General features: G+C 49.2%; 5 protein-coding genes across 5 annotated transcripts; 3 read left to right on the plus strand and 2 right to left on the minus strand.

Annotated features, from left to right (window-relative positions):
• Positions 1-165: 165 nt before the first annotated feature.
• Positions 166-1,104, plus strand: ColSpa_04520 (NmrA-like family domain-containing protein; the record flags this gene model as incomplete). Its single annotated transcript, XM_049270732.1, has 1 exon — positions 166-1,104. One exon carries the CDS (start codon positions 166-168, stop codon positions 1,102-1,104), a length of 939 nt encoding a protein of 312 aa, XP_049126689.1.
• Positions 1,105-2,316: 1,212 nt separating this feature from the next.
• ColSpa_04521 (uncharacterized protein) lies at positions 2,317-2,655 on the plus strand (the record flags this gene model as incomplete). Its single annotated transcript, XM_049270733.1, has 1 exon — positions 2,317-2,655. The coding sequence occupies one exon, from the start codon at positions 2,317-2,319 to the stop codon at positions 2,653-2,655; it is 339 nt and encodes a 112-aa protein (XP_049126690.1).
• A 5,461-nt stretch (positions 2,656-8,116) lies between these two features.
• Positions 8,117-8,989, minus strand: ColSpa_04522 (putative methyltransferase; the record flags this gene model as incomplete). The annotated part of the gene is made up of 1 exon (XM_049270734.1): positions 8,117-8,989. One exon carries the CDS (start codon positions 8,987-8,989, stop codon positions 8,117-8,119), a length of 873 nt encoding a protein of 290 aa, XP_049126691.1.
• A 1,481-nt stretch (positions 8,990-10,470) lies between these two features.
• On the minus strand, positions 10,471-11,379 carry ColSpa_04523 (SH3 domain-containing protein; the record flags this gene model as incomplete). Its single annotated transcript, XM_049270735.1, has 3 exons — positions 10,471-11,202; positions 11,254-11,311; positions 11,369-11,379. 3 exons carry the CDS (start codon positions 11,377-11,379, stop codon positions 10,471-10,473), a joined length of 801 nt encoding a protein of 266 aa, XP_049126692.1.
• A 1,641-nt stretch (positions 11,380-13,020) lies between these two features.
• ColSpa_04524 (highly reducing polyketide synthase fum1) lies at positions 13,021-20,125 on the plus strand (the record flags this gene model as incomplete). The annotated part of the gene is made up of 4 exons (XM_049270736.1): positions 13,021-13,529; positions 13,806-14,238; positions 14,324-15,086; positions 15,141-20,125. 4 exons carry the CDS (start codon positions 13,021-13,023, stop codon positions 20,123-20,125), a joined length of 6,690 nt encoding a protein of 2,229 aa, XP_049126693.1.

The following is a 20,125-nucleotide window of genomic DNA, read 5'->3' on the forward strand; positions in this document are numbered from 1 at the left end:
GTGAGGGGCTTGTTTTCACCGTTCAACTGAACGACATTACTGAGTCCTATACTTGCGCAAACTTCCCCAGACAACATCAAGTCAACGACCTGGAAATAGTACAATACCACTACACTGCCAAGCCACTCTGCACAATTTCTCACAGAAGACTACTTCGAAATAACAATGGCGTCAACAAGGAAAGTCCTCGTACTCGGCGCAACCGGCAAACAAGGGGCTGCTGTCGTCGATGCTCTCCTCGAGCTTCCCGCCAGCTCTCCCCCTCTCGAGATCCTCGCCCTCACACGGAATCCCGACTCTGCAAAGGTCCAGTCACTCATTGACTTCGCAAAGACCAAGGGCGTCACAGTCACGCCCGTCCAAGGCGACCTCAAGGATTCTCAAACCCAAGTCTTCCAAGCCCACCCACGCATCGACACGGCCTTCATCGTGACTACTATCGGTAACGAAGACGTCATCGGAAAAGCCTGGGTCGATGCCGCTATCGATGCGAACGCCGCTCAGATTGTTCTCACCTCCGTCGACCGCGGCGGCGATGACAAATCCTGGGAGAACCCTACCGACGTGCCGCATTTCCTGCAGAAGCATGCCATCGAGGTGCACCTTCGTGACCGCGCTGACGAGCTCAAGAAGGATGGACGACAGTTACGTTGGACAATTCTTCGTCCGACGGCGTTCCTGGACAACACCAATCCGGGTATGTTTGGCAAGATGTTCGCAGCCATGTGGTCCACCCTGCCGGCTGATCGAAGCTTGCAACTTGTCTCGGTGAGGGATATTGGGCTCTTTGCAGCCAAAGCTATTGGGAACCCTGAGAAATGGGATCGGAGGGCCGTATCGCTGGCTGGCGAGGACGTCACCTACGCCAAGGCAAGGGAGGTCTTCAAGAAGGTTGTCGGCAGCGACATGCCGCAGACGTACACCATCTTTGGACAGGGTATGCTATGGGCCATAGCCGACGTAGGCAAGATGTTTGAGTTCTTCAAGAGAGAGGGCTATGGAGCGGACATCCAAGCGTTGAGGAAAGAAGAACCGCGTTTGCAAGATTTTGAGGCTTGGCTGAAGGAGAGCAGTGGCTGGAAGAACGAGAAAGGCGAGATTTGACAATGCGAATGGCATTAAATTGCAACACTGAGAGTATACGGACCTTAATCACTTTACTAGTTGGAATCTACAATGCAATGATGAACTATGTAATGCTTGCAACTCGACTTGCCTGCCATATAGACGATGCCAATTACAGCGTAATGTCATGAATGAGATAGCCTTGCATTGTAGTTATCCCCTAGATTGTCATTGATGTGACTTTTTTTTTTAAAACAATTGACAAGAACATAATCTTACCAGTGGTAACACAAATCAAGCGGTCTCAGTTGCCTGTGTTCAAACACTTGATGGTCTCAGCAACAGTATTCAGTTACAAGGTCAAAGAAGGGTTTTGCATTTCCTAGGATCAGATAAAGCCATTTGGTCTTGTGGATAAAACAAATTTTCTGAAGACGGTTTTCTTCATGAAAAGAGCTAAAGAGACTGGCGACCTCTGACAGCACTAAATAGGGTCACTGTGCCCCATTACTTTCCGACTACAAGTCTGCGGATCGTCCTCCAACTGTTAAATGCCATTTAGACAGACGGATATCAGTTTTGACAGCAACAAGCCGTACTCCATGCTTGATTGTAATCTCCCCTGCGTTGAGGCGAGCTGGCTGCCGCCTCTTCAAGGCGCGATCAGCTCTGAAGAACCTCCAACTCTAGACCCTCTGGTAGCTCAACTGAACCATCCGTGAGGCGTCGATATTCGCCCAACCACAAGGACAAGCAACAAACGGCCAGTGTTCATTTCGGCAGTCTTGTCGCGGAACTACGACGGCTAGCTGCATGAGCACAGCTGCAAACCTGAGTGAAGAAAATGTTAATCGAGCTGCCTGAAAGGAGATAGAAGAACATTGGAGGCAATCCCAAAGGTTTCACAACTGTCCAAACAACAGTCGAGCCCCGCACGGCTTGCTTGACCGCTTTATATGCAGACTGCACTCGCACACTACTTAATTCTGATTGATTCTGCTAATGTTCAATGGCTGTGTTTTTGTTGAGTTCCTAACAACAGAAGCCACACCATTGACTGAGCATACGACTTCTCATTCGACTATCCATGATTATCATTGTCGCACTTATCTCACAATCTCAGACAGGCTTACAAATGCTTTTGAGGCAACTTTCGACTCCTAGCCGCGAATAATTTCAAGACGATCTGGTCCCGGTTATGTCTGGATTACCTCCAGAACTCCTGGATTCGTTCTGATTCACATGCTTACGATGCCAACTGAGGACGAGCAGAAGGCCTTTCTGGACACTATCTCAGCATCTCAGGAAGAGTCTGACAACGACTATATCAAACCACACCTAATGCACTGGACTTCGGACAAGGAAGGTTCCGTGGAAAAGGACCTATCACGCCTCTACGAAAAGTGCAAAGCAGGGAAAGAGCACAGTGCCGCGTCGTTCTACATTTTCGCAGGTCGCAAGAGCGTCGAGGAGAGTGGTACCACTCTTGTCGATCGGGATTGGTGCACGTTGTGCATTTCCGAGAAGGCAAGCAAGCAGCTCGGCAAGCTTTCTGAAGACAACAACGTTAAGATCCCGGGGGATGACTGAGCAAACGTGGACGGTATCCTGAAGGATTTGACAGAAACACTGATCAGTCGCGGGGTTGCATGGGGTCGGCAGCCGGGCGCACAGTGGAAACCGAGTTATTAGAACTTAGACGTCGCGAACATGGGGATGAATAAGCTTGTAGAGATGCACAACGAAGAAGTTTACATCCTGGAAGATCCTGAGTGGGTCGCGCAACTGTTGTTGAAGCGCCTAGGAGAGGAGATTGGAAAGTCACGGAAGACTGACTTCGAGAAGATTAACATCATATTACATTTATGAAGAATTCTATGCTTGTTGAAAGCTAGATGGCCCCGACCAAAATCAGTTCCGTGAGAACCGATCGGGGATCGGACGTCGGGACACGATCTGAAGATTGAAGGGTTCTTGATCGATCTGCCGACCCCTCGGCCTCGTCTGAATTGGTGTGACCTCGCGCTTATATATTCCTCTCTTCATTGCCGAGCGCGCCGTGCCACAGGTTGCGAAGAAAGAGTCACCAAACGCCCGGCAGTCTGTATCGGTGAAGTTCTGCGACAGATGTGTGCATAGTTGGCTGTTCCTACTGAGGATGCCGCCCTTTTGACCGCAAAGTTGCTGACCACCGGTCTGGAAGACGGTATTTGTAATGTGGGTCATGCAGCGGCATTGAATGTAGCCTTGCTGTGCTTGCGCCAGTGCCATCCTATGCACTGTCAGTTAAGGTTGGTCTATGTTGTGGCACTTCAACCGGGGGAGAAGAATTACATGATCGCCATCAACAGGTAGGACAGTACGTTCTTCATTGTATCTTGTCGGGGTCGGAATTGACTTGAGAAGCTTCGCTGTACCAATCATCCGTCAGTGTCGGTCACGACAAGCCTTTATACGAAGATCAAACTTCTGTCGGTCGCTTGGCACGCCAATGGCTCATACGTTGCTGGCCACTTTATTATGGAACGAACCACCGCATCAACCATAGTACGTGATGTGGGAGGCCGCGTCTCTGACTCGTGTGCAACGCAAACTCGTCAGCTTTTGAGAGCGTCTGAGTTAGGCTTCTCGGCGATAGCAGTGACCAACGGCCAACAGCCAACTTGACGGGAGAGCCATCTACCGGTATGTGCTTGTCGTCTCGTCTCTGGCGCCGGCATTGTTTTTTCCAAAAAGCAGTGGGGACACAGAAATTAAATGACCAATGGGAGATCGTGTTGTTACTTTTAAAACTGTAGTCCGCGTTCGGATGACGTGTGTGCCTTCACGTCAGATTGAGACGCTGGTGTTCCAGGTCCTTGCGCGCGTTTCATCGTGAACGGATCTCTCTGGGAGTGCGCAGCCTTCTTCTCTTCGGCACAGTATGATTGCTTGTAACGGTCTGGCAACAAAAAGGAAACCCCTCCACGAAAATGGGATGGTTTACAGACAGATGTTTTTCGGCTGTTGAGTGCATGTTCAGCTGAACTGTTGTTACGTCCGATTTTCCAGACGTTGGAACTCTGCAACGGCGGAGAGAGTCGATACCGAGTCACAAAAAACAGCAAAACCGGGGAGAACGAGTCTCTCTCCCGATATATACTATGTTGGAGGCAAATGAAGGTTCCGGTTTGCATCGCCACATATGCAGCCTACAGCGAAAGACTTCCGAGACGGCTAGAGCTCTCATGGTAAACTTGAGAACCCGACGTTTCCCGGAAACGAAGTTGTTTCGCCATCCCAAAGGAGGCTAAGGATAACATCTTCTCCGCCGCGTGCTGTAGTATCGAATGGCAGTTGGAGATCAGACATGGTTTCTCCAGTAGTCTCCCGATGGTCAAAGTTATCGACACTATCCATATAGCTCACGTGCTCAGATTGCCTCGTGGTAAAGCCCCATCGGGTGGTTTCCGGGCTCTCGGCCAAGTCGAGTGAGAGAAGCCTTTCAACATAGGGAGGACGTGGCTGAGAATGCTCGACTGGTGAATGACTCTTGAATGTATCAACAGCCTGAGAGAAACTTGACAATAGACGATGGTACTGTGCTGCTTGCGGGCTCAAGTGACCCAAAAAGTCGAGGACGCGTAATGCGTTATGGAAAGCTCTTGCACGGCGCTGTGGCACGTAAGGAGCAAGTAAGGAGAAGCTCAGGATGAGGCCAGCAGAAAATAGCCACGCCCTATGTGAGCTTTAGCAGGTATGCAGATAATTGGAATCAGTAGACCCACTTGAGTATGCACATGTTGCCCATAATAGTACGAGAGTCTAATGCTTCTGAGCACATATCTGACATAAATACTGCAGCATCCACGCAAGCATCGGAAAATTCAACTATCTTTTGCTTGTTCTCCGAGGTCGTGTCCAAACCTAGACGACTGTCCGTGAACGGTGGTTCGTTATCGAGTTGAGGCATGATGTGTTGTATCAGAAACTCGCGCGTCGTCAGCATAATGCCAAAATAGTATGTGCAGGCAACATGTATATTCCCAATAGCAATCTGTCGGTTCTCGAAATATCGGGAATGGTTTGAACTTCTCTGCGGGCGTTGGCGTAATCCAGGTGGAAGGTTCTTGCTCCACTCTTTGATCTTATCTAAGAAGCGTTCTGCTTGATTGATTCCTAGTTGAGACTCCTCGGTGAGAGTGTCAATGATTTCATTGAGCGTTGTAGCCAGGGTGCAAGCTACATCAACTGATTGCGTTCGATGTCGTCGGCTCTGAGTTCTCGTTTGGTTTTTCGGCCGGCAAGGCGCGATGCTAGTTGGCCTACCAAGGATTGAGCTGCAAACAACATCAAAGAGGCGGATACTCTTGTCGACACGGGATCTGCGGTTGTGCTCAGTACGGTGTCGTGAATACCCATCCCAGCGGAGTGCAAGATTATCAAATACCTTAGAGAGCGCTCATCTTCGGAGAGCGACTGGAACTGTTCCGCCATGTGTAATCCCATGACCGAAGCCGCTTTCGTTGCTACTCCAAGGTACATGAAAGCTGAGTTGCGACGACATGCTCCGAACATGTAGAAAGCCATGAGAACAAAACCTCGAGCTGTGTCTAGCGTAGGGTCGCTCAGCATTCCTGCAAACGATAATTTGCGTGCTTCCTCGAAATAACGAAAAGCCCTGTTGGCATCACCGGGTCGCCCGCGACATTGAGCGCCGATCGCGATCATCATGTAGAGACACAGTCGGCCGTCATCTCCATCCTGAATTTTGATTCTGTCAAAGCCCCTGCTAGGAGATTCGGCGACTGACAAAAGACGATCTATCCCAGACTCATCGAAAAGATCTAAGAGTCCACTAGACTATGATTTCGTCAAACTCATTGCTCTCATATGCCTTGAGGCCAGATAGTTAGACTCACCGCATCCAGAAAACGCTGAACGAGAGTTCTTCTTTCTGCACCATCAATGTCATCCACAAAGTCATCATCTTGCTGAACTGAAACCTGCGCTTCAAACATGCGATGGCATCCTTGACTTATGGTGAAGTCTGGGCCGAGGATGCGCAACCTTCCTCGTAGATATTGCAGGAATGCAATCGCTGAAGCGTTCCCGACGTAGACTGCAAGTCTCAACACATCAGCCAAATATTGGTCAGCACGGCCAGAAACCCTAACTAAGGGCACAGTACCTTTTTCTCCCCGACAGGTATACATCATGACCGGGCGTGGGCCCCAAGTCGCGGTCAGTCTACTTGAATTCGATGAGCTTGTCCCATGATCCCCGTCTCCTGGATATGAGTGTTCCCGCTGATAGAGCAACGGAGAGAGTTTTGCATTTCTTTTAATGTCGCGGCTGGTCAAATTGGTTTGTTGAGACGGAGTAACAGGCTGTCGAGCTGCGCGGCGGATTCGAGTGTGCTCTAAATACGTACAAGACGCACCAACTCCACGATTGACGCATGGTCGGCATGGTTGAACAGCATCACAGCGTTTTTTGGTGGTTCGACAGGCAACGCATGCTTTGGCGGATCGCTTCCGGTCCTCAGGCCTCACTGGCGGGCGGGGCATGTCGTAGAAGTGGGTCGTGCTACCACGTCGGAAGCTGCCTTACAGATCCTAACGCTACAGGCCATAGATGGAACGCGATACACTTTGATAATCAACGGATCAAAGTGCAGTTGTCGCCGATGCTGCATAATTCAAAGGTGAAATCAATTCAATGCGGATGTTACCTTGACCAAACTTCGCCCGTCCCCGCTGAACCCGAGGACCCGTTTGTGAGTAAGCAGATAAGCAACATGAACATACGTAATTGGTGATGGGAGATAAGCTTATCATGCCCTTTCCCGGGATTCGGGCCTCTGTGGACAGGAGTTGAGAGGATATCGCTTCTGACCATTGGTGCTCGGGCCGACCACCCACTTCGGTCTCGAGACAGCTTATCGATTACTACAAAGGGGAAAGAAATCTTTGCCAAGAGTAACGAGGACCAGAGTAGCCGTCGGCAAATGAGATGCAGATTCGAGGTAACGACCGAGATCTTATCGTCAACAACATCAAATATTAGTCACCCAAGATTGCGTCTTTCTTCTCCCACAGCTCGTTGTTGACAGCCATGCCACTATCTTGAATATTTCCAACCCTGCGAAGACAAAACACACGACCCGGTTGGCAATTGAGTCTTGAAACTATACTTCTTCCTAAGTTGGCACTTTCAGTCACTGTGGCCGAAACGGGGGATTTTTTATCTTTTGTGTGCAATCTGGACCCCCCCCCCCCCCCCCCCCTTTTTTTTTTTTTTTAATTTTTTAATTTTTTATTATGATTTTAGGAAGTTTTTCTTTTCTCCTTCCCTTTTCGCGCTCCCTAAAGAGGACATTGATTTTGGAGTGTCTGAGTTGTCTTGTGCTGTCGTACTGAGAATCCTCACCACTAAATTGTTCTCGAGGACACATGATTCATCACTATTATGCCAACCGTGTTTGCTATCTGCTTGTCGATTACACCCGAACCGTGCGAGCTATTTACCAAATTTGTGCTTTGATTCTTGACTATGGGATAAATAGTTTCTGATCTGTGAAGTCATTCGAGCGACAAATCATCCAGAGAAGATTAACTTGGTCCAACATATGACGTATAGTTGCAGTGCGTCCTTGTTAGCATCTGAGTATGTTAACTAGTATCTTCCAACGATGCTCTTGCTACCTCACCACCTACCGTTATTTGTATTGGACCAAGACGGAACGACTTGCCATCGGAACGACTTGCCAATAAGTTAATTATTGCAATCGGAATACCCGCCGCTCTTCAGGTGGCCCGAACCGGGGGAACGTGTTGCTTGTGTCGTAATGCTAATCCTCGATGTTTTGAGATCCCTCTGCTTACCACTTAGTTTGTATCATTCCTAAACTTATGCAGCTGCGTATCTCATAACTTTTTCTTTGCTTCTCCGTCAGAATCAAGGTACCCGATGGCTGATTGGAGTAAGTCGGATCAATCCGGCAGGCATGTACATTGGCAAGTTACCAGTTTCGTTCTACAAATCATTGAGTGATAAATCGTGTGAAGTTTCATTTCCACCCAAGTATATCGCAGTGTGTAACCATCATATATGCATCCTCGTTGTCTAGCCAGTCTGCCAATGCCTTTTTGGCAACTTTCTTGTGCTCATCAGTCACTCCAGCAGCAACCCACTTATCAAGAAGTGACGGGTCATCCATCTTTTCAGTCCAGTTATTGACACACCACTCCCGACCTGTCCTCCCAGAAAACACCCAAGGCAGCCCAGACGTAACTTTGATCTTTTGTGGCTCGAAACCAGACTCTCGATACAGCCGGGGCATCATATCCGGCCCCCCAGGCTTACCGTCTGCTACGAACTTGGCGTCGTGCCCCAGAAGTGCTCTATTCATCTTGCTACCCCATATATCCCACAGGTTTGAATGCCGCGGATAGTAGAATGACTCTGCAGCATCACGCGTGGCCAATATGCCACCACTTTTGAGGACTCTTCGCACTTCAGCCATTGCGCGAGCAGCCTGTCCTGGTCCCGTGAGGTGAACAAAGACCTGGCTGGCGTAGATGACGTCAAATGTGTGTGACTCGAAAGGAAGCCCCGCGAGGACGTCTGCCTGAAGACAGGTAATCTTTGCGGCGTCTGGGGCGGTCAAAGACCCGGCTTCTCTCATTTGCTCTACGCGTCTGCGTGTCATGTCGATGCTGACGCCGGATACATCCAGAGCTACCACGGAGGCAACTTTGGGAGCGAGACCAACTGTGATGCTGCCTGGTCCGCACCCCAGGTCAAGTATCCTGTCTGTCGGCTGAAGATGAGGCATGAGGGGAAAGGCCTCTGTGTCCGCGCCGCGGGCATCCATGAACTTTATGATGGCATCGGAGTAGCCCATGCGGTAGGTATTTGTGATGGAAGTCGTTGTCGCCATCTTCCTATTCCTGTGTGGTATAGAGCGAAGACGTGCGGCGTTGTGGCTTAAGATCGGTAGCTCGAGGTTAAGAGGAGAAGAATGTTTTTGGAGTCTGGCAGCTAAGCTTCAACGCCGAGGATGAAAGTTCATATTACCCCGTTTACGCGCAATCATCACTAAAGGGCCCAACTATAGCTGACCAGAAATATTACCCATAGTGGAAATCACGAAAAGCGAAGTATTCATTCTTAGCAGTCTAGACAAGGGCGGGGACCTCTAACATAAGCTATCATGAGCTGCTGTTTTACATTCCAAACCTAAATGGGTCGAAAGCTTCGGCTATGTTGAACTAGGTTTCCAGGACTTTCTTTTCAGTTATCGAACCCATAGATTTGATAACTGATATTAGCAACACGGCGCAATACCGATAGTAAGCAAGACTTTGAGATTGCTTATTGCACTAAGGGCCTGATCGACAACTCCAGTAAGGGTCGTTTTCGATGTTGGATTCCAGTTAACACCAGTCACAAGTACCAAAAAACTTTGTTCGTGTTACACTAGGCTGAATCTAGGCAGATACATCATGGATACAGTTTAAACTCGCAGAACTCTTATGTTATCTAACATTTGCTTTGTACCTCCTTAGTCATTGCCATTTTGCTGTTCTAAAAGGGTAATTTTAACCGATGTCTTTACTAGAAGCTTATTTTCCTATACAAAAGTCAAGTCCAACTCCAGCATCGTTATAGGATCCCGGCCAGACCCCACAATGATACTAGACTGTTGACTGGAGTTCGGTGAATCTTCGGCAGCATAGATATATGCCAGCACTTAGACTTCGACTGGCAGCCCTCAGCCTTCCGCCTCACAGCAATTAGCTAATCAAAAGGCTCATAATTCCAGTCATCTTAACTGGAATTCGAATCCTACTGGCGCTGTCGATCAGGACCTAAATTTTAGGCGCCATGCACAGCCAAAGCAAGAAACATACGGTATTATTGCTCAATGAAGTCGCGTTGAACATCTGCCGATTACTAAACACATACGATTCATGCGTTACTACCTTGTTTTTTCTAGGCGTAGACTTGAGTTTGGACTAAGTTCACTCTTGTACTCATGTGCAAAGGTTGGGTTTCGTCAGTCTAGAAAAAGATTGCTTGCTACCTGCGGGGCTGGTAAACTGCAATCCCCCTGTCAACTGTCTCGCTAGGGTCTGGAGCAACCATGAAAACGCGAGGAGCTTGCAAGGAAGAAAATAAAAGAGCTCACGAGTCATGGTACCTGTTATAGGCTGTATGTCTGAAAGAAGATAGGCACGATTGTGAACAAAGAGGATGATGAATGATGTCGCATTATGGCGCTTCACGAGAAGAGATACCTAAGCTGGGAAGCCATAACTACATCCGACCTAGCTATCAAGAAAAGGTGGTTTGTGATTGCACATAGATTCAAGGTACGTCAGACTAAGCTACGTTACTTACAAAAGTTGTTGAACTATATCAAACTCCAATAGGTACAGGCATTCCGGCTTCTTTGTAGACAAATGCAAGCTCTCTCGGTAGCATTTTCCCCTCCTTGGCCCTGATAGCAGTCAAGGCCCTGAGTTTGTTGGCAGCCCATTCATCGCTGGTCTCGATCTGTTTCTTTGTTTGCTCCTCGTTCAGACATGGAACGAGAGGACTAGGTAGAGGCAGCATGGGCATGTCCCCCTTTGCCCGCACAACCACGAGGGCGCTAACGCGGTCCACAGCCGTAAGATCACCCGGTATTCTTACGACGCGGTGAAGGACGCCCTTCAGGACGCTGTTTGTAAGCAGCTGTAGGCCCTCACCAACATTGACGACAATTGTTCCCGGCACAGGCTTGACCCATTTGAACACTCCTGGCTCGTCTGGATGCTCGACCTGCAAGCCTGGTAAGGGGGCGAGTAGGAGACCCAAGGAGGAAAGGTCTTTGTGCGCGTGGAACGAAATTCGCTCCCCGTCCTCGCGTGCGCCGAATCCAGGATGCCGTACCAAACGTAGGAAGTCATTGGACGGATCTTCTAGGCGGTGTGCCGAGGTCAAAGTCTCTGGAGACATATGCAGAGCCTTCTCCAAAGAGGCTAGAATGGTATTTGCAATCTCGTTACCAGAAATTGCCACACTGCGGAAAGTGTTTTCATGAGTTGCGAGCCACGACGGTAGCTCAAGGGGAGGAGCCCCGGGACTGAAGAGCTCAAAGTTGGGTACCTGGTTTAATCAGTTTTAGAGCAATAGATTTGATGATGGTGTTTAACCCACGTTGAGGACTTCATGGGACTTGACCTCGCCGGCAGGTGTGATTTCCTCGGCTATGTAGCTGTCTGCCATCAGCAAGAAATGGTTGACACGCGTCGCAACTATCTCTATTACTCACCCTTTATCCATGATGCCAACTCGAGGTCGAGTTGGATAGGTTCGCTTTTCCTCCAGAGTCTTTGACTGAAATACATGCTGGGCAATTCGAACGGTGTCGGCCATTTCACGCAAGAACCGCTTGCCCTTGGGATGATCTGTAAGATCAAGTAGAAAAACTCCTTGAGTGTGACAGGCTCGGAAAAGACGCTGGGTTTCCTCTTCGACCCCTTCGAGCAGGCCCTTGATTGAAATATGCTCTATTTCAGCAGTTGGGACATTTTCAGGGAGACAGCACGTATACAGGTCGCTCATGTCCACTCCATCCAACTTAGCCTCCATGATGTATTTTGTTACTTGACGATTGTGACACAACTCTGGAAGACTTCAGGCCCTGGGTATGATGTGCGCAAAAATGAGTTAAGTCCTGATATGTAGGATACTAGTAGTGTTGTGCTCTTGTCAAAAAAAAGGAATTGCTTGATTGCTTGAACAAGGGGGATAGGGAGAAAGGGGCATCTATTTTTTCAAGTTCGTCACTCGATAGGTGATGAACGTCTCTTTTTCTTTTGGTGGAGTGATGCTTTCGTATTTTCTTTTTTGGAAAGGTAAAAGACCAATTGATCCAGGGAAAATATCCAGTCATGCCCAGCAGACGTGCTGTCACACCGTCAAGTTTCACTTGTAGTTACTAACGAAAGCTTATATACTTTCGACCATGTCTGACTATTGAGGATTGAGTTGGGCTAGACAAGTCACCCTAGTTAGAAAACAGTATGCTCGTGGTAGGTTTATGCTGATTAACTTCTTGCCTTTACAAACCATAACTAGTCATGCTTATTAGCTTCTCCTCCCCGCAACCCAACGTTTGATCAGGAATACATTATGAATAGGACTCGTCATGCTCACTGATATTGTAGCTTTCGGCACTTCGGAAAAGGAATGTTTCAAGCGTACACCAAACCGGGGGTTAGGTAAACTTCCAGAGTCACTGGGAAGAGCCAACTACCATCGTTTTCGATCCGTATCCGTATCCTCACGAGTCACATTGGAGGAAACACTGACACACTAAACTTTTTTCCTACGACCAAACTTCCGACAAATTCCCTACTATTAGCACTTAAATAAACATGATAAACTGCAAATTAAAATTTCAAAAAGTCACGATAAGCTAGTATATACGCGGAAGAACATGAAAGTGGTCATTCTACGCCTTCGGAAAGTTTCCTTTGCAGATTTTAGGTTTGGGGAGAAAACCGATTTCCGCGTTCAGTTGTTAAATATGTATTTATCCCTCATAAGCCTATCAAAGGCCCCTAGAAGGAAATCTTAGGTTTAGGCTACCTTCAACCTCTATAACTACGATACTTTGTACGCATAGTAAGTAAAGCTTACCTTGAGCTCTGCAATGTCGCTTTCATAACATCTTTACTTTATATAACATACACCTTCGTGATTATTGCTTTATTCAAGTGCGAAAAGTGGTGGTTTGTTCTACGTTTCTTACTTTCAATGGCCCCCTACTGTGAACACTCTTGCCACAAGCAACGAAAAAGCCATATCTTATCTATCTGATGCACTTCTTCAAGAGTCTTCCTAAACGACATACTGTTCTGATCAACCCTACTTGAAAATTTCATTTTGTTCATGGTTGAAAAGCACACCTCCGCTGCTATGACTGGACAAAAGATGCCAGACATTGCCATTTGTGGCATGTCTCTGAGGCTAGCCAGAGGGATTCGTACACCGGGTGAGTTTTGGTCTGTGTTGTCTCAAGGTCAGGACCTGCAAGAACCGGTGCCCCCTAGCCGATACAATATCCATGGATTCACAGATTCACTTGGTGGAAAACAAAGCATCAAGGCGCTCAACGGCTATTTTATTGACACAGCCGAGCTTGACAAGCTTGATGTTGCTCAGTTCCAGATGTCCAAGGACGAACTCGCCAAGTGCGATCCGCAGCAACGGTTGATGCTCGAGACTACTTATGAAGCACTAGCTGACGCCGGTGAGACTGAATACTCTGGAGCACCCATTGGATGTTATGTTGGCACCACTGCCGAAGACTGGCTGCGGATGAGCGCCAAGGAACTGCAGCACACACAAGGAAACGTGTTGGGTGGTGCAACGGACTTCATGCTACCTAATAGGGTGTCATACCAGTTCAATCTCAAGGGACCAAGGTGAGCTATCCTGATCAGATAAGACAGCTTACTTGACTATTTTCTCTACCGGATCTTGGAGGTCATTGCATTTTTGTACCCACAATTCCTTTGATATGTGTGAATGTTCAGAAAGTTTTAACCCCGGGTGTTGGCTGCTTTTCCCACAAAAATTGATGTTTCTCTGCTGGTGGTGTTACATTCCAAATCCGCCTTTCCCTCTCCCCATGTCACCGCAAGAGGATAGATAAGCTTGATGATTTGATCAAAGCATATGCTAATAAGTTCATATTATAGCTATGCAATCAAGACAGGTTGCTCCGCGTCTCTCATAGCACTCCATGCGGCTTGCAGCGACCTCCGCAACGGCAGCACCAGTGGCGCTGTTGTAGGTGGCACAAGTCTACTCCTAGATCCCACCACAACTGTACTCATGACATCTGACGGCATAATTTCGCCGACGGGCTCCTGTAACACATTTGACGCCAAAGCAGATGGCTTTGCTCGCGCAGACGGCATTGCTGTACTATACATCAAGCGACTAGACGATGCAGTGAGAGACGGCAACCCAATCAGGGCTGTGATCAAGGCGACTGGTACCAACACTGACGGTCGCAATGTTGGCGCTGCCGCAGCACTTATGCAGCCGAATGGCGAGGTTCAAGAGGCCTTGATGCGGCAGACTTACATGGATGCCGGGCTTGATCCGCACGACACTGACTTCGTTGAGGTAAGCTTAAATTTGCTCAGACATCAATGATGATACACTCGAACCTAAAGCTCGCACCACGACCTGACACATCTTCACATCATAGCTTCACGGCACTGGAACACCTGTGGGTGATCCCATCGAAGCCACCGCTGTGGGGAAAGTGTTCGGAAAAGGCAACAAAAAAGGAATTCTTATAGGCTCCGTTAAACCCAATGTCGGACACACTGAAGCTGCATCAGGACTCGTGAGCGTTATCAAGGCCGTCATGGCCCTGGAGAAGGGGCTCATACCGCCCAACATCAAGTTCACCGAACCAAATCCAAACATTCCCTTTACTGAATTTGGCTTGAGGGTACCCAGCCAGCTGACACCGTTTCCGAGTGACCGAACTAAGCGGGTCTCGGTGAACTCTTTCGGTGTCGGTGGTGCTAATGCTCATGTCATTCTGGAAGCAACAAACCGGCTACAGAAGCCTAACAAGTCGCGCGGGCCGCAACTTCTCCTCTATTCGGCGAATACACAGTTATCACTAAAAAAAAACAAAGAACAATACAACAGTTTTGTCGAGAGAAACGAGATCCAGGCTGCTGATATAGCTTATACGCTTGGTCGAGCGAGGCTTAAAATGCTTTTCCGAACCTTTCGAGTCGTGGACCACACAGGAAAGATGCTGATAGAGGGCCCTAGTAACGCCAAAGCACCTTCGGATTGTCCAAGAGTGACCATGGTCTTCACAGGCCAGGGAGCGCAATGGCCTCGAATGGGCGCTGAACTAATCCAACATGACTCTCGATTTCGAGCCGACCTGGAGCGGATGGATCGTATCTTGCAGAGCCTGCAACATGCCCCCAAGTGGCACATTATTGGTAAGTGACACAAGTCTTCTTTTTCCGTATGCATCATCTAATAGCAACTTCCAGATGAGTTGCAGAAACCGCCAGAGTTCAGTCGGGTTGGAAACGCCCTTTTGTCACAACCGTTATGCACCATCCTACAGATTGCTTTGTTCCACCGTTTTGCAGAAGCTGGAGTTAAGCCTCACTCAGTTATCGGACACTCATCAGGAGAAATCGCGGCTGCCTATGCTTCCAACAAGTTATCACTTGAGGCAGCAGTTGTGTTGGCATATTATCGCGGTCTGAGTGCCGCCAATGCGGCTGTCTTCGCTTCGGTGGCTGGGTCTATGGCTGTGATCAACCTTGGATCACGGCAGTTATCCCAATACCTGCGACCAGGCGCGGTTGTAGCCTGCGAGAATAGTCCCGCCAGCACTACCATCTCAGGAGACAAGGAAGTGGTCAACGAGGTCATTAGTCTCATCAAAAGGGACTTCCCCGATACGGACTGTCGTTACCTGCGAGTTGAGGTGGCATACCATTCCCATCACATGTTGGCGCCAAGCCGGGAGTATCTCCAGATTGTCCAGCAGGAAATGAGAAAACGCTACTGGAGTCCAGCAACCTCTGTGGTAACAAGCACGGATATACAGTTCATCTCAACCGTTTCAGGAGAAAAGTGTGAGGCCTCCGCCCTCCAGACTCCGGCATACTGGGCAAAGAACCTCGTATCGACCGTCTGCTTCGCAACGGCCGTCGCCAGTCTACTTAAGGACCCCGACCTCGAACAATGCTTGTTCGTGGAGATTGGGCCGCATGCTGCTCTTGCAGGACCACTGCGGCAAAACTGTGCCGCTGCAAGCCAACGATGCAACTTCGTTCCCTCGCTCATGAGAAGCAGGGACTCGAGTATGTCACTCCTTTCGGCTATTGGGGAGCTGTTCCTTCGGGGTGTCAACCTTAACTACTCGTCTATCTTTCCTGTGGGAGCAATCGTTGCTGGACTCCCCCCCTATGCCTGGGATCACACAGGATCACATTGGTATGAAACCCGCCTGTCCAGGGAGTGGCGATTCAGGAAACACCCACAACACTGCCTCCTTGGAAGCCGTCTCGTGGAGTCGTCTGATTTGGAACCGGCTTGGAGAAATATGCTTCATGTTGAGAACGAGCCCTGGCTTTCTGACCACAGAATTCAGCATGATATTGTCTTCCCTTTGGTGGGCTATGCCGCCATGGCGGGGGAAGCCATTAGACAGCTGACGGGGGTTAACAACGGGTACACAATCAAAGACCTCATGGTACGCACGGCGTTAGTGCTTCCAGAAGCGAGAGCCGTCGAAATTTTGACGAGCTTGCGGCGACATAAGACAAGTGACATTGACCACAGTTCCGAGTGGTTTACCTTCAGCATCTGCTCTCACAATGGATCCAGCTGGACACTACATTGTGAAGGTCGAGTAAGGTCTTGCAATGAGACAAAAAGACTAAGCAAGGTTGTTCATCGACAAGGACTCGTCAACTTGCCGAGAAAGGTCAACGAATCACGATTCTACGATGCTCTTTCAAGGACAGGCATTACATACGGCCCTGAGTTCCGATTACTTAAGAGCATGCGATCCGCAACCACTGAATGCGAGGCATCTGGGGAACTCTTGACCAAAAAATACGAGTCATGTAGACACTTTGTGCAGCACCCTGTACTCATGGATGCTTGCTTTCAACTTGTCTTCGTGTCACTGGCAAAGGGTTTAGGCCGTAATCTTAACAGAATTCTCATGCCGACGAAGATTCGGGAATTAGACGTGAGAAACTTCCCTGTCAATGCCGGCACCGGGTCTCCACGCGTTGCGTCTACAGGTTCGGAGACTGATGCGTCCGTGGAATGCGTGGCGGGAGATTCTGTCGTATTCTACATCGGAGGCGCTCAGTTCTCACAGGTTGGCGACGGAACATTTTTGTCAGAAGGACCGGATGGCGATCAACTAGACCGGCACGCAGCCGCCAGACTTGAGTGGTTACCCGATGCTGAATGTTTCGATGTTGGTTCGTTGATCAAGCCACCGAGGAACTACGAAACGACGGAGGTTTTGATGCTCGAAGAGCTGACTCTTTTATGCATCCTCGAGTCTGCCGATCGAATCCCACTCTTGGAACCAAAAGTCGGCTTCATGGAGAAGTACAGAGCGTGGCTTGTTCGAGACATCGTGGCGGCCAAGCAGGGTGAGCATCCATTTGTCAAAAACGCTGCAGCTTTGGCGGGCATGCCTTCGGCCGAAAGAAAGGCTCTAATCGACCATGTCTACTCTTGTCTTTTAAAGACAGAAAGAACATCATTGCCCATTGCTGTCAAGAGAATCCATGATAACATTGAGGATATTTTCACTGGAAGGGAACAGGTGCTTGATATACTGATGCGGGACAACGAGCTGGCCAAGTTGTACAATCACCTCAGCTTTGACTATGGAGCATTTGTCAAAGTCATCTCACATTGGAGGCCAACACTTCGAATTCTTGAAGTTGGCGCTGGCACCGGAGCAACTACTGAACTCGTAATTCAGTCCCTCCTCAAAAGCGGGCAGAGTTCGGCCAGCCTGCCCGCATACTCAACTTACACCTTCACTGACATCTCGGCCGGCTTTTTTGTCCAAGCAAAGGAGCGTTTTTCTTATGCGCCGAACATGGAATACAAAGTTTTGGATGCCTCTCGAGATGCTCTATCTCAGGGTTTCGAATATGGGTCATACGACATCATCTTTGCAGCCAATGTCCTTCATGCTACACCATCTCTGACCAAGACTCTGGTAAACCTTCGGAAGTTGCTGAGGCCTGGCGGATTTATCGTTATCACGGAGCTTTGCTGCCTGAAGCGTTGTGCCGGGTATATCTTTGGCACCCTTCCAGGTTGGTGGCTTGGCGAGAAAGACGGTCGGGAATGGGAGCCATATGTTCCCGTTTCTCGATGGGATCAGGAACTCAAGAAATCTGGCTATACTGGCGTGGATACAGCTATTTACGATGATGAACAACCGTTCCATTTTAGTGCTGCTATCGTTTCTCGGAAGCTTGGCGCCACACCGAATGGTGTCACAACTAGCGACTCGGTAACAATCTTGTCAGAGATGCCAGACGCGCCACTTTCACACAACTTGGCCAATCACATGCGAGAGAGTGGGTGGGAGGTAGTCGTCGCTGGCAACAACGACGTTGGAAAGCTCCGGAGCGACGCAGACATAATCTGTCTATGGGATATAGAAGCGGAATTCTTCGAAAACTTGACAGAGCACTTGTTCAGCCAATACAAACACTTGATAAAGAGCATCAACCAACAGCAGAGTCTTCTCTGGCTCGCACGACCAGTACAAATAGGATGTCGAGACCCACGGTCTGCTCAAGGGATCGGCGCAGCAAAGACCGTTCGGGCTGAATTGGGTTTGAACGTCTGTACACTTGAAATGGACCCTTCACAAGTCAGCTTCTCGGATATTGTCATGAAAGTGTTCCAAAGAATACGGCGAGATGCCGAGAAAGAAGACGAAAAGCTTCACGCTGACAAGGAGTTTGCTGTTGTTGACGGGGTTATATGCACTGGTCGGTATCATCCGTTCTCGCTGAACGATGAACTCACTGGGGTGACCAACGACTCCTCTGCCGCCGGTTACACTGATCCATGGGGTTCCCAAGAAAAAGTACAGACACAGAAGCGTTTGGACATGGATCAGCCGGGCCGCCTGGAGACACTGAGATGGGTAGAAGAACCTGTATCCAAAGTACTGGGTGACAACGACGTCGAGGTTGAGCCGCATTATGTCGGACTCAATTTTCGTGACGTAGTGCTCGCCAACGGACTACTATCACTACCCGACGAGTGCCCATCCATATCTGGCTTCGGAGCGGAATGTGCTGGTGTGGTCACGAGGACCGGCCAGGGTATCACAGGGCTGGCAGTGGGAGACAAGGTTATGGCCCTCAATGCTGGCGGTTGTCTCACCTCGCGAGTTGTCATTCCTGCACTACAGGTTGCCAAAGTCCCTACGAGTATGAGCTTCGAGGTAGCCGCGAGTGTTCCAGCCTGCTTTAGTACGGCCTGGAGGGCAATCTGCGACCTTGCTTCTATCGAGAGAGGTCAGAAGGTATTGATTCATTCTGCATGTGGTGGTGTCGGACTTGCAACGGTACAACTATGCAAGTTGATTGGCGCCGAAATCTTCGCAACTGTCAGTTCCCCCGAAAAGGTCGACCACCTGGTTCGCATCTGGGGCGTTCCACGAAATCACATATTTGACTCGCGCAGTCCCTCCTTTCTAGAAGGTATCATGCGCGAGACGGGGGGCAGAGGCGTTGATTTAGTGCTGAACTCTCTTTCTGGAGACCTCCTGCATGCGTCGTGGGAGTGCGTAGCCCCGTTTGGAATGCTGATTGAGCTGGGCAAAAGAGATATTGCCGGGGCCAGCAGACTAAATATGCAACCCTTCATGCAAAACCGATCGTATGTCTGTATCAATATGGCCCACATCGTACGAGAGAGGCCTGAAATCATCGGACGTATTCTGGAAAGGCTTATCCCTCTCTTCGAGAAGCGAAAGCTTACGCCCCTGGCCCCGAGACAGGTGTTTTCGCCTCTGGAAATGCACCGGGCTTTCTTACAGTTTCAAAAGGGTACTCATATTGGCAAACTCCTCATCCGGCTTGAACCAGAAGATATGAAGTTTGCAGCGGCTCCTACGTATCGTCCAGTCACATTCAGACCAGATGCCACGTATCTCCTCGTTGGTGGCTTGGGTGGCCTGGGCCGGTCTCTAGCAACATGGCTAGCAGAGCGCGGAGCGTGTTATCTGCTTTTCCTATCACGCAGCGCTGGCATGACCAATGACAGTCAAGAGATAGTTAAGGATCTGGCTTCGATGGGTTGTCATGCTGTCACAGTTGCTGGGCATGTCGACAACGTGGAGGATGTGAGAAAAGCCATCAAGATGGCCAAAACTCCTGTTCGAGGTGTATTTCAGCTCGCTATGGTTCTAAAGGTGTGTGATCCCCTCTCCTCTCCGCCCAAGAAGAAACCATTCTAA

This window comes from Colletotrichum spaethianum (genome assembly GCF_022836535.1).
Source record: "Colletotrichum spaethianum MAFF 239500 DNA, contig09, whole genome shotgun sequence".
NCBI classification, from domain to species: Eukaryota; Fungi; Ascomycota; class Sordariomycetes; order Glomerellales; family Glomerellaceae; genus Colletotrichum; species Colletotrichum spaethianum.